General features: G+C 34.8%; 2 protein-coding genes across 10 annotated transcripts in view; one reads left to right on the top strand and one right to left on the bottom strand.

Annotated features, from left to right (window-relative positions):
• FAM227B (family with sequence similarity 227 member B) overlaps positions 1 to 12,102 on the bottom strand; it is a 263,560-nt gene that overhangs the window by 92,386 nt on the left and 159,072 nt on the right. The gene's annotated exons all lie outside the window — the stretch shown is intronic.
• Positions 6,373 to 12,102, top strand: part of FGF7 (fibroblast growth factor 7) — a 62,191-nt gene continuing 56,461 nt past the window's right edge. The window contains exons 1-2 of the mRNA XM_082453055.1: positions 6,373 to 7,090; positions 7,688 to 8,242. Coding sequence (XP_082309181.1) covers positions 7,957 to 8,242 — 286 coding nt within the window. The 5' untranslated portion in view covers positions 6,373 to 7,090; positions 7,688 to 7,956. The remainder of the gene's footprint in view (positions 7,091 to 7,687; positions 8,243 to 12,102) is intronic.

Genomic DNA, 12,102 nt, shown 5'->3' with positions numbered 1-12,102 from the left:
TCCTTTATACCATCACAAGATAAATGAACCTATTACTATCCATTTCCAAAATACTTCATAGCTCCTAATTGTTTCCCAGTTGAGGTGAGATGATTTGGCTAGTTATTTATGGTCCTGAATGATTTGAACCCTCCATTCTCTTGCCTGCATTCCTTCTAGACTCTCCCCAACCTCTTTCTTAAATTATTCTCTTTAGTAAAAATTTTACACTGCTCATGTATCTCATTACTTGCACTTGTAAATACTGCATGAACTAGAATATTCTCTTCCCAGCCTACTTACCAGCTGTACTTCTCTAAACTGTCCTAACAGTTATTCCCTAATTCTTTGAAGAGATCACTTTGTGCAGCCTTTTGATAATCGTTCTATTATTGTCTTGAATTACAAATTATAAATTTATTGTTATTTACTTTTCACGTTTTCTTTCCCTAATTAGACTGTGGACTTCTCTTTTTTTCATTTTTATTTTTTTTTAACATCTTTATTGGAGTATAATTACTTTAAAATGGTGTTACTTCCTGCTGTATAACAAAGTGAATCAGCTTTACATATACATATATCCCCATATCTCCTCCCTCTTGTGTCTCCCTCCCACTCTCCCTATCCCACCCCTCTAGGTGGACACAAAGCACTGAGCTGATCTCCCTGTGCTATGTGGCTGCTTCCCACTAGCTTTCTATTTTACATTTGGTAGTGTATATATGTCCATGCCACTCTCTCACTTCATCCCAGCTTACCCTTCCCCCTCTCCATGTCTTCTAGTCCATTCTCTACGTTTGCATCTTTAGTCTATTCCTATCTTGCCCCTAGGTTCTTCAGAACCATTTTTTGTTGTTGTTTTTTAGATTCCATATATATGCGTTAGCATATGGTATTTGTTTTTCTGACTTACTTCACTCTGTTTGACAGTCTCTAGGTCCATCCACCTCACTACAAATAACTCAATTTCATTTCTTTTTATGGCTGAGTAATATTCCATTGTATATGTGTGCCACATCTTCTTTATCTATTCATTTGGTGATGGACACTTAGGTTGCTTCCATGTCCTGGCTATTGTAAATAGAGCTGCAATGAACATTATGGTACATGACTCTCTTTGAATTATGGTTTTCTCAGGGTGGATGCCCAGTAGTGGGATTGCTGGGTCATATGGTAGTTCTATTTTTAGTTTTTTAAGGAACCTCCATGCTGTTCTCCATAGTGGCTGTATCAATTTACATTCCCACCAACAGTGCAAGAGGGTTCCCTTTTCTCCACACCCTCTCCAGCATTTATTGTTGGTAGATTTTTTGATGATGGCCATTCTGACCAGTGTGAGATGATATCTCATTGTAGTTTGGATTTGCATTTCTCTAATGATTAATGATGTTGAGTATCCTTTCATGTGTTTGTTGGCAATCTGTATATCTTCTCTGGAGAAATGTCTATTTAGGTCTTCTGCCCATTTTTGGATTGGGTTGTTTGTTTTTTTGGATACTGAGCTACATAAGCTGCTTGTAAATTTTGGAGATTAATCCTTTGTCAGTTGCTTCATTTGCAAAAACTTTCTGAGGGTTGTCTTTTCATCTTGTTTATAGTTTCCTTTGCTGTGCAAAAGCTTTTAAGTTTCATTAGGTCCCATTTGTTTATTCTTATTTTTATTTCCATTTCTCTAGGAGGTGGGTCAAAAAGGATCTTGCTGTGATTTATGTCATAGAGTGTTCTGCCTATGTTTCCCTCTAAGAGTTTGATAGTGTCTGGCCTTATTTTAGGCCTTACATTTAGGTCTTTGATCCATTTTAAGCTTATTTTTGTGTATGGTGTTAGGGAGTGTTCTAATTTCATTCCTTTACATGTAGCTGTCCAGTTTTCCCAGCACCACTTATTCAAGAGGCTGTCTTTTCTCCACTGTATATTCTTGCCACCTTTATCAAAGATAAGGTGACCATATGTGCGTGGGTTTATCTCTGGGCTTTCTATCCTGTTCCATTGATCTATAATTCTGTTTTTGTGCCAGTACCACACTGTCTTGATTACTGTAGCTTTGTAGTATAGTCTGAAGTCAGGGAGCCTGATTCCTACAGCTCCGTTTTTCTTTCTCAAGATTGCTTTGGCTATTCAGGGTCTCTTGTGTCTCCATACAAATTGTGAGATTTTTTTGTTCTACTTCTGTGAAAAATGCCAGTGGTAGTTTGATAGGATTGCATTGAATCTGTAGATTGCTTTGGGTAGTAGAGTCATTTTCACAGTGTTGATTCTTCCAATCCAAGAACATGGTATATCTCTCCATCTGTTTCTATCATCTTTAATTTGTTTCATCAGTGTCTTATAATTTTCTGCATACAGGTCTTTTGTCTCCTTAGGTAGGTTTGTTCCTAGATATTTTATTCTTTTTGTTGCAATGGTAAATGGGAGTGTTTTCTTAATTTCACTTTCAGATTTTTCATCATTAGTGTATAGGAAAGCAAGAGATTTCTGTGCATTGATTTTGTAACCTGCTACTTTACCAAATTCATTGATTATCTCTAGTAGTTTTCTGGTATCATCTTTAGGGTTCTCTGTATAGTATCATGTCATCTGCAAACAGTGACAGCTTTACTTCTTCTTTTCCAATTTGGATTCCTTTTATTACTTTTTCTTCTCTGATTGCTGTGGCTAAAACTTCCAAAACTATGTTGAATAATAGTGGTGAGAGTGGGAAACCTTGTCTTATTCCTGATCTTAGTGGAAATGGTTTCAGTTTTTCACCATTGAGGACGATGTTGGCTGTGGGTTTGTCTATATGGCCTTTATTATGTTGAGGTAAGTTCCCTCTATGCCTACTTTCTGGAGGGTTTTTATCATAAATGGGTGTTGAATTTTGTCGAAAGCTTTTTCTGCATCTATTGAGATGATCATATGGTTTTTCTCCTTCAATTTGTTAATATGGTGTATCACATTGATTGATTTCCATATATTGAAGAATCCTTGCATTCCTGGGATAATCCCCACTTGATCATGGTGTATGATCCTTTTGATGTGCTGTTGGATTCTGTTTGCTAGTATTTCGTTGAGGATTTTTGCATCTATGTTCATCAATGAAATTGGCCTGCAGTTTTCTTTCTTTGTGACAACTTTGTCTGGTTTTGGTATCAGGGTGATGGTGGCCTCGTAGAATGAGTTTGAGAGTGTTCATCCCTCTGCTATATTTTGGAAGAGTTTGAGAAGGATAGGTGTTAGCTCTTCTCTAACTGTTTGATAGAATTCGCCTGTGAAGCCATCTGGTCCTGGGCTTTTGTTTGTTGGAAGATTTTTAATCACAGTTTCAATTTCAGTTCCTGTGATTGGCCCGTTCATATTTTCTATTTCTTCCTCTTTCAGTCTCGGAAGGTTGTGCATTTCTAAGAATTTGCCCATTTCTTCCAGGTTGTCCATTTTAATGGCATATAGTTGATTGTAGTAATCTCTCATGATCCTTTGTACTTTTGCAGTGTCAGTTGTTACTTCTCCTTTTTCATTTATAATTCTATTGACTTGAGTATTCTCCCTTTTTTTCTTGATGAGTCTGGCTAATGGTTTATCAATTTTGTTTATCTTCTCAAAGAACCAGCTTTTAGTTTTATTGATCTTTGCTATCGTTGCCCTCATTTCTTTTTCATTTATTTCTGATCTGATCTTTATGGTTTCTTTCCTTCTGCTAGCTTTGGGGTTTTTTTGCTCTTCTTTCTCTAATTGCTTTAGGTGCAAGGTTAGGTTGTTTATTCGAGATGTTTCCTATTTCTTGAGGTATGCTTGTATTGCTATAAACTTCCCTCTTACAACTGCTTTTGCTGCATCCCATAGGTTTTGGGTCGTCGTGTCTCCATTGTCATTTGTTTCTAGGTATTTTTTGATTTCCCCTTTGATTTCTTCAGTGATCACTTCGTTATTAAGTAGTGTATTGTGTAGCCTCCATATGTTTGTATTTTTTACAGATCTTTTCCTGTAATTGATATCTAGTCTCACAGCATTGTGGTCGGAAAAGATACTTGATACAATTTCAATTTTCTTAAATTTACCAAGGCTTGAATTGTGACCCAAGATATGATCTATCCTGGAGAATGTTCCATAAACGCTTGAGAAAAATGTGTATTCTGTTGTTTTTGGGTGGAATATCTTATAAATATCAATTAAGTCCATCTTGTTTAATGTATCATTTAAAGCTTGTGTTTCCTTATTTATTTTCATTTTGGATGATCTGTCCATTGGTGAAAGTGGGGTGTTAAAGTCCCCTACTATGACTGTGTTGCTGTCGATTTCCCCTTTTATGGCTGTTAGTATTTGCCTTATGTATTGAGGTGCTCCTATGTTGGGTGCATAAATATTTACAATTGTTATATCTTCTTCTTGGATCGATCCCTTGATCATTATGTAGTGTCCTTCTTTGTCTTTTGTAAGAGTCTTTATTTTAAAGCCTATTTTGTCTGATATGAGAATTGCTACTCCAGCTTTCTTTTGATTTCCATTTGCATGGAATATCTTTTTCCATCCCCTTACTTTCAGTCTGTATGTGTCCCTAGGTCTGAAGTGGGTCTCTTGTAGACAGCATATATACAGTTCTTGTTTTTGTATACATTCAGCCAGTCTATGTCTTTTGGTTGGACCATTTAATCCATTTACATTTAAGGTAGTTATCGCTATGTATGTTCCTATTACCATTTTCTTAATTGTTTTGGGTTTGTTATTGTAGGTCTTTTCCTTCTCTTGTGTTTTCTGCCTAGAGAAGTTCCTTTAGCATTTGTTGTAAAGCTGGTTTGGTGGTGCTGAATTCTCTTAGCTTTTGCTTGTCTGTATAGGTTTTAATTTCTCCTTCGAATCTGAATGAGATTCTTGCTGGGTAGAGTAATCTTGGTTGTAGGTATTTCCCTTTCATCACTTCAAATATGTCCTACCACTCCCTTCTGGCTTGCAGAGTTTCTGCTGAAAGATCAGCTGTTAACCTTATGGGGATTCCATTGTAATGTTATTTGTTGTTTTTCCCTTGCTGTTTTTAATATTTTTTCTTTGTATTTAATTTTTGATAGTTTGATTAATATGTGTCTTGGCATGTTTCTCCTTGGATTTATCCTGAATGGGACTCTCAGTGCTTCCTGGACTTGATTGACTATTTCCTTTCCCATGTTAGGAAAAGGTTTCAACTATATTCTCTTCAAATATTTTCTCAGTCCTTTTAAGACAATCCATTTTTAAATTTAAGTCTTGAGCATTTAATTAGCAATTTTTGACCTCTGATCTATTGATTTCTTAGTATAAAATCTGTAGGGTCAACTTGGAACAGATGAATTTAGTAGCTCTTGAATATCTTTACATGTGAATTAACTATTAACAATTTTCATTTTTTAGAAGAAATATCCAAGCCCTAGGAGTTCTGACCCTGCTCAGTATTGTTGCCTACAAAACTAATGGAGGTATGATTCAGATCACAGTAGCATCATACTTTCTTTCTTTTTTTTTTTTTTTTTCTTTTTCCCCCTTCTAGAGAAGTACATGATGGAATATTTTGTAGCTATCTAGCTTTCAACAGAGGCAATTAAGGAAGGGCCATCCTCTTCTGCTCTAATAAACTTAGAAATGTCATATTTGGTGCCTAAAGAATAACTGAGTATGTTTAAACTATACTGTGCTATTGATTCTGTTCCCCAAAAGCACAGACACAAAGGGAAATCACATAAATTATAATACAACTGAACGTACTTAATTTTCTTTTCCTATTTGGTCTACATGCACCACCTGGTGGTAAAGTAGTGCATTTCAAGTGCAGTGTTTGTGTGTGTGTGTGTGTGTGTGTGTGTGTGTGTGTGTGTGTGTGTGTACGTGTGTGTTGGGGGTACTTATTATGGGAAAGAGAATTTTAATATGTATTCCTAAATATTGTTTTATATTAACAATGCAATTATTTTGCAACAAATATCTAATAAAACACTAGAACGCTACTATATACACGTTAGAACAGGAAATAAAGGGAAGAATAACTCATGTTGGAAAGCAAAGTAGCATTCTCTTATTTACATGAGCTATACCTCTTAAAATTCCATCCCTAAATTAACATTTATTTATTGCATTAATGTTCTTATTAAGGGCAACAGTCAAACATTGATAACCAATATAAAACCATATAAAAATTTTTTTTATGTTTTATTTTTAAGAATAATAATTTTAAAAGTATGTATCTTCTTCCTTATCTTAGTAGCTAGTGTTAGTAACAAGTCACAGAATTTTAAAACTACAAGGCACAATAGAATCATCTAGACTAATTTTACAAATGTAGCAGCTGAGATTCAGAAACTTCAGGTGACTTGCCCTGGTCATACTGGTAATTAGTGGCCCAACTCCAATAAGAATGTTGTTATTCTTACTTTCAGTCTAGTAACATAAGATATAAAATTATACTCATATGTAATGCTGAAATATCTCTGTATGAAGAGATATACCCTTAACTCAGCTATATAGTTCTTGAAGACAGTAAGATGTGAACTGATACACATTAGTAGTTTCATTCTAACATTCTGAACACAAAGGAGTAATAGTAGAAATGCATGCATCATAAAGCTATGTAAAAGATTTTAAATTAAAAAAATCCCTTTTACATACATGTTCCAAGGAATATTTTCAACGTATATACAACTGCTATGTTATAAGACAATCTAAAAAATTCCCTTTCCCCTTCTAACTGCTTCAGAATCAGAGATTTGTTTCTACAAAGTAGGTACCCAGTTGTAGATCTGAGCATAAACCATGTTCATAGCTCCCTCTCATGACCATTGAATGAATACTATACAAGCCTCCTTTATTCTCGCTGTTGTATTCAACTAACAGCTCACTGGTTAAGTTTTAATTGCTTCCAATGAGGTCAGCAAAGGTATTTATCGAAAAGCCCTGAATAAAAGGCTCCACACACACACACACAAGCTCACACGCGCTCACATACACAGAGAAAATCCTCTTGCCTGTTGATTTATGGAAACAATTATGATTCTGCTGGAGAATTTCTCAGCTGAGAAATAGTTTGTAGCTACAGTAGAGAGGCTCAAGTTGCACAGGGCAGACAACAGACATGGAATTCTTGTGTATCCAGCTGTTATCAACAGAACAAGTAAGTGACTGTTATTTGTCTTTAAAAATAATGCTGAATATTTGTTAGTAGTTTATCTCTTTTTCTGGTTTTAGTACTGAGGGGAAAAGTAAAGTTACCAGATTCTTGAGCTGTGAGATTATCTATAGTAATTCTGTTGTAGAACTTACATAAAGATAAGGTTGAAATTCTCCAGAGCAATCCTGACATTTAACTTGAGAAATGTGGGCAGTTCAGGAGAAGATAACTGACAAACCACAAACGTAAAAGAATATAATAAAGAAATCTAGGGAAAAGCATTTATATTTTGTTAATAGTAATTTTAGAACTTAATTTAAATCAACAGCTCTAATTGCAGGATGTTTCTTACCAAGTACGAACTGGAATGAATGGTACAATCATATTCTGATTTGTCTCTACTAATGCATAGCTTTTGTAAATCTACATACAGAGTGGTAAAGACACTGACATCCTCTGTGAAAGCTGTTTTAAATGTACCTTCACAGTATGAATTACACAGTATGTTATAATAGTATTTACACACTGAAATTTATACATATAATTTTTCATCTTCCTCTCTCTCCTCCCTCCCCATTCTTAATCTCTCATTGCAAACAGAAGTCAAGTAGCAAACAGCAACGCAGCAACTGAGCTTATTACAACCTGTTTTTATAAGGATATACTGACAGAGAGTTATTTAAGGAGGAATTCTATATTGTTATCAGGAACTAAAAGGATAAGGCTAACAACTTGGAGAGTGCAACTACTCTTTCTTAAATCAATCTACAGTTCACAGATAGGACGAGGTCAATGACCTAGGAACAACAATCAACTCAAGATTTAATTTTCATTATGTTATTCATGAACACCCGGGGCACTATACTATAATGCGCAAATGGATACTGACATGGATCCTGCCAAGTTTGCTCTACAGATCATGCTTCCACATTATCTGTCTAGTGGGCACTATATCTTTAGCTTGCAATGACATGACTCCAGAGCAAATGGCTACAAATGTGAACTGTTCCAGCCCCGAGCGACATACAAGAAGTTATGATTACATGGAAGGAGGGGATATAAGAGTGAGAAGACTCTTCTGTCGAACACAGTGGTATCTGAGGATTGATAAACGAGGCAAAGTCAAAGGGACCCAAGAGATGAAGAATAATTACAGTAAGTAATGTTTTTTATTTACAGCACAGCTTATGAACCTTAACAATCTGTGAAAGGATCAATTTTCAAGTGCCAAGTTTTCTCAGTCTCTTTTGAAAAAAAAAAAAAAATTTTCTATTGGCTCTAAATCGGGATAGTTAAACTATGTTCCTAAAACCATCTCCTGGAGTAGGGCAAATCTACTAATACTATAGTTGGAGCTGATCACTCAAGCCAATTTGAAAATATATTCTCCATGTCCTAAGCTCAAAATGCTCATATGTTAAGCAAAATGTAAATGCTATTATTCATACTGAAATGTGATTTATTGTCTTCTAGCAAAAGTCATTAGGAACTCTAATAGAGTACTCAGTAAATGCTCACCAAAAATGACTTACCATTAGTTTGAGGAACAGATAATTTTTAAAAATAATTTGATTTCCCTTGAAAAAATATTTCCGTGGTGTGAAATACTGAAAATATGCCTTCAGTGACTTGTGCAATTGTGTATAGTTTTAAAACAGAAGGGAATCTGTGGTATCCTCATCTGTTCATATCATAAAGAGCTTGTATTTGATTGCTTAATTATTTACCTAGGCACAAAAATAGGTTCCTTCTAACATTTTCTTTATCTAAATATTCTGTGCCATAAAAGTTCCATGTTACCTTAAGAGAAATGTGAATGTGAAGGAGGAAATAAAAGTGAGTTGGAAGGGATGTTAATTCCATGATTTAAATGTAAATAATTACATTTTCCTCAAGAATCAGTTATTCTTTTCATATTGATATGTCAGGGTTGGATTTATCATTTAGCAGTTATGATTAATAACCAATTTCAAAAGTATTAAGTTTTATGGGGTAAAATATCAATATATACCTGAACATACCTGAACATTAAGAATTTAAAATCCCTGAGTGAAAGGAAATTTTGCTTGTATTACTAGTACTTGAACAATGTTATTATCATATCATTTTATAATATTATGTATGTTAAAGTCAGTTGAAAAAGAATGCATGGGGTGATGGTGTAAACATTTGCCTAGCACAGTGCTAGGATTATAGTGAATATTTAAAACTTTTGCTGCTTGTTTAATAAATGGCTTTTAGGCTTCCAAACTAATGAACCAATAGGGGAATATGGGGAATTACGTTTCCAATATGAAAATGAGAGAATCCACTTTTTAAACTATAATTGATATAGAATGTTAAGGCCATTTAAATGGATTGCTAACAGTATGGTTTTATTATTACCTCTATTAATAATGTTAATGTGCTAGTTCTAGAATATTGTTCTGATTATACTGAAGTTTAGGTAAGGAAATAACTACTTGGAGGAAAGTTTTGTGGATAGCTACTTCTCTGTGAGCAACAGAATTTGGCTCACATCAATAAATAAATTTATTTAAAAGTTATTGAGATTTATAATGGATAACAGAACCTGGTGGAGAAAACAGAGCCCAGGTGGAAATTATGACAGATAGGTCCAATGCCTGCCTATGAATGACTCTGGAACAATTTCTTACTTTTTCCAATTCTCATTTTTTTTATCTGTAAGATGTGGGATATGTACAGATGATCTCCAATACACCTTCTAGTTCTTACAGTCTATTTTATTCTAAACCTCAGAATACATAACATAAATGTGAACAATCTAAGTACTCATATAATTACCATAAACACTGACTGAGATGAAAGTGAATGTTATCTCAATGATAAGTTGAGCTGTCAGAACTAATTTCAAATTGTAACAATAAGGTTACTGAACCTAAACACTATAGAATTCTTCCATATGCTAATTCCTTTTGAATGCTTTTACCAAGTAATGAAAAAGTGAAAAATTAGATGTAAAATCCAGTGAAAGTGAATAATATTCATAATTATTTGGGATCAATTGGAATATCTACGATTGGAATGCATTCAGATATATACGTTTTATTTTATATTAAAATTTCTTGAAACCATGAAACTCAGGTATTTTAAAACATACACAAAATGCTGAAGTTTTTTATAGTTTGAAACACAATTTAGCGCTGACCTTGAGTAACCACAAAGCCAATTTGGCAGATAATTTCTATTCTAACTCTAATTTTACAGTAAAAAAAAGAAAGGAAGAAAAAGGGAGGAAGGAAAGAAGGAAGGAGAGAAGGAAGAAGAAGGAAGGAAGGAAGGAAGGAAGGAAGGAAAGAAAGTCATTTTATATCATTATAAGTTAGAATGTCACAATACCAATGTACTAAAAGACATGATACATGTAAATAATCTTCACTTCTATAAGCTTTTCCATAGACTGTATATCTAGTCTATATACTTTCTTGATATGATAAATTCTCCTGGAAAGGGAAACTTACATCGGGATCATTTCAGTAACTCCAAAATTGTTGTCAAGTTGTGCTGCTATCCTATTGAAGAAGAAGCCTGCCAGGCTTCTCCATAAAGAGGGGCTATAGGAAATCCTAAGGCACTCCACTGAAAAATATATGGAGAATAACATAGAACAGAATTCTGATAGTCATTTCCTATTATTCAATTTTAAAATTGAATGCCTCATACATAAAACATGCAAATTGTCGCATGTAAAGTTGAAGCTACTGTATCCAGGTACAAAGAAATCCAGGTACAAAGAGAGTGCTCAACAGAATTTTAAAAAGTCAAAGAAAACAAAAAAATTGAAATTATAAAACTTGTAGATTGTTTACATTCCTCAATCCTTAATTGAATTAATGAACAAATGAACAAAAGATGTTTCCTTCCTACTTACATTAAGATGAGAAAGTAAAAGGTAATTGGATTGTCTACTACATTGAAACTCAGCAGAGTTCAGAAACTGGTAAAGATGAAAATTAAACTTTGAATTTCGTTTTCAATGTTCTGATGCCTTAAGTTCATTCACTGGTTGTTAAACATCCTTCTTTGGAGGCCTTTTAAGATGGTATAGATTTAAATGTCTTAGATGATAAAAATTTGCATGAAAAGTTAGATGCCAGCTGCATGAAACAGTTTTTCTCTGGGTTACCATACAAAAGTCCCCAGTCCGTTCTCATGGCTTTGCTTTGAATGAAAGGGAAAGTGACCTGAAGATGTTAATGGATCTTGAAGGACTGCTTACTTCACCAGCAGAAGCACTGCTCCCTCATAGGAATGTGGCTTATAAGATATTGCTAAGACAATGGATTGGAGTAGGTAGGTGAGGTGAAAAACCTGGGTGTATAATTCTCCTTCCAGAAGGTGTTGGGCTGGGGCAGGCAAATGGAGGGCCTGGAGGAAGAGAACAGGAGTGATAAGGAGGTGGATATGATGGCTCATGTCTCACATCTTTAGGGAATTAAAAAATTACTTGAGCTACCTTGGGTTGTAAGGGTCTCACTTCAGTGCTAATCATAGTGTTGTCTTGTGAAGTATTTTAAATCTAGATAAGAATGAGTAAATGTCAGAAAAAATGCACCAAGTAACCCAACAGAAACAAGACTTGTATTAGTAGCCATATAAGCAAGACCTGACTATGTAAAAGTAGGAATTCATAAGAGGCCAAGAGATGCTGAACTGCATTTCTGACTCTGGAGGGGAGAGAAGCTATCACTGGAGAACGGGTCCTGAGATCGCACGCTATTCTTACCCTGGAGGCAAGGAAGCCTCTCCTCTCAACTTGTTCTCTGGTGGCACCACATTTAGCCTTTTAGTAGGTTTCTAAGCGATGAAACTAGAACTTAACCTGAACTAATAAAAATAATAATAAAAGCATAAAATGCGCCTTCAGAATGAAATAAATATCCACATTCTCTGCAGAGGAGAACATTAATAATATCACAAAAGGACTGGCAATGGATGGTCAATACTTCCACTGCTGTTGTCAGAGTTTCCCCTGGGGGAACTAAGGCCAGAGG

Source organism: Balaenoptera physalus, assembly GCF_965194825.1.
Source record: "Balaenoptera physalus genome assembly, chromosome: 2".
Taxonomy (NCBI): Eukaryota; Metazoa; Chordata; class Mammalia; order Artiodactyla; family Balaenopteridae; genus Balaenoptera; species Balaenoptera physalus.
This window is presented reverse-complemented; position numbering and strand designations above follow the sequence as displayed.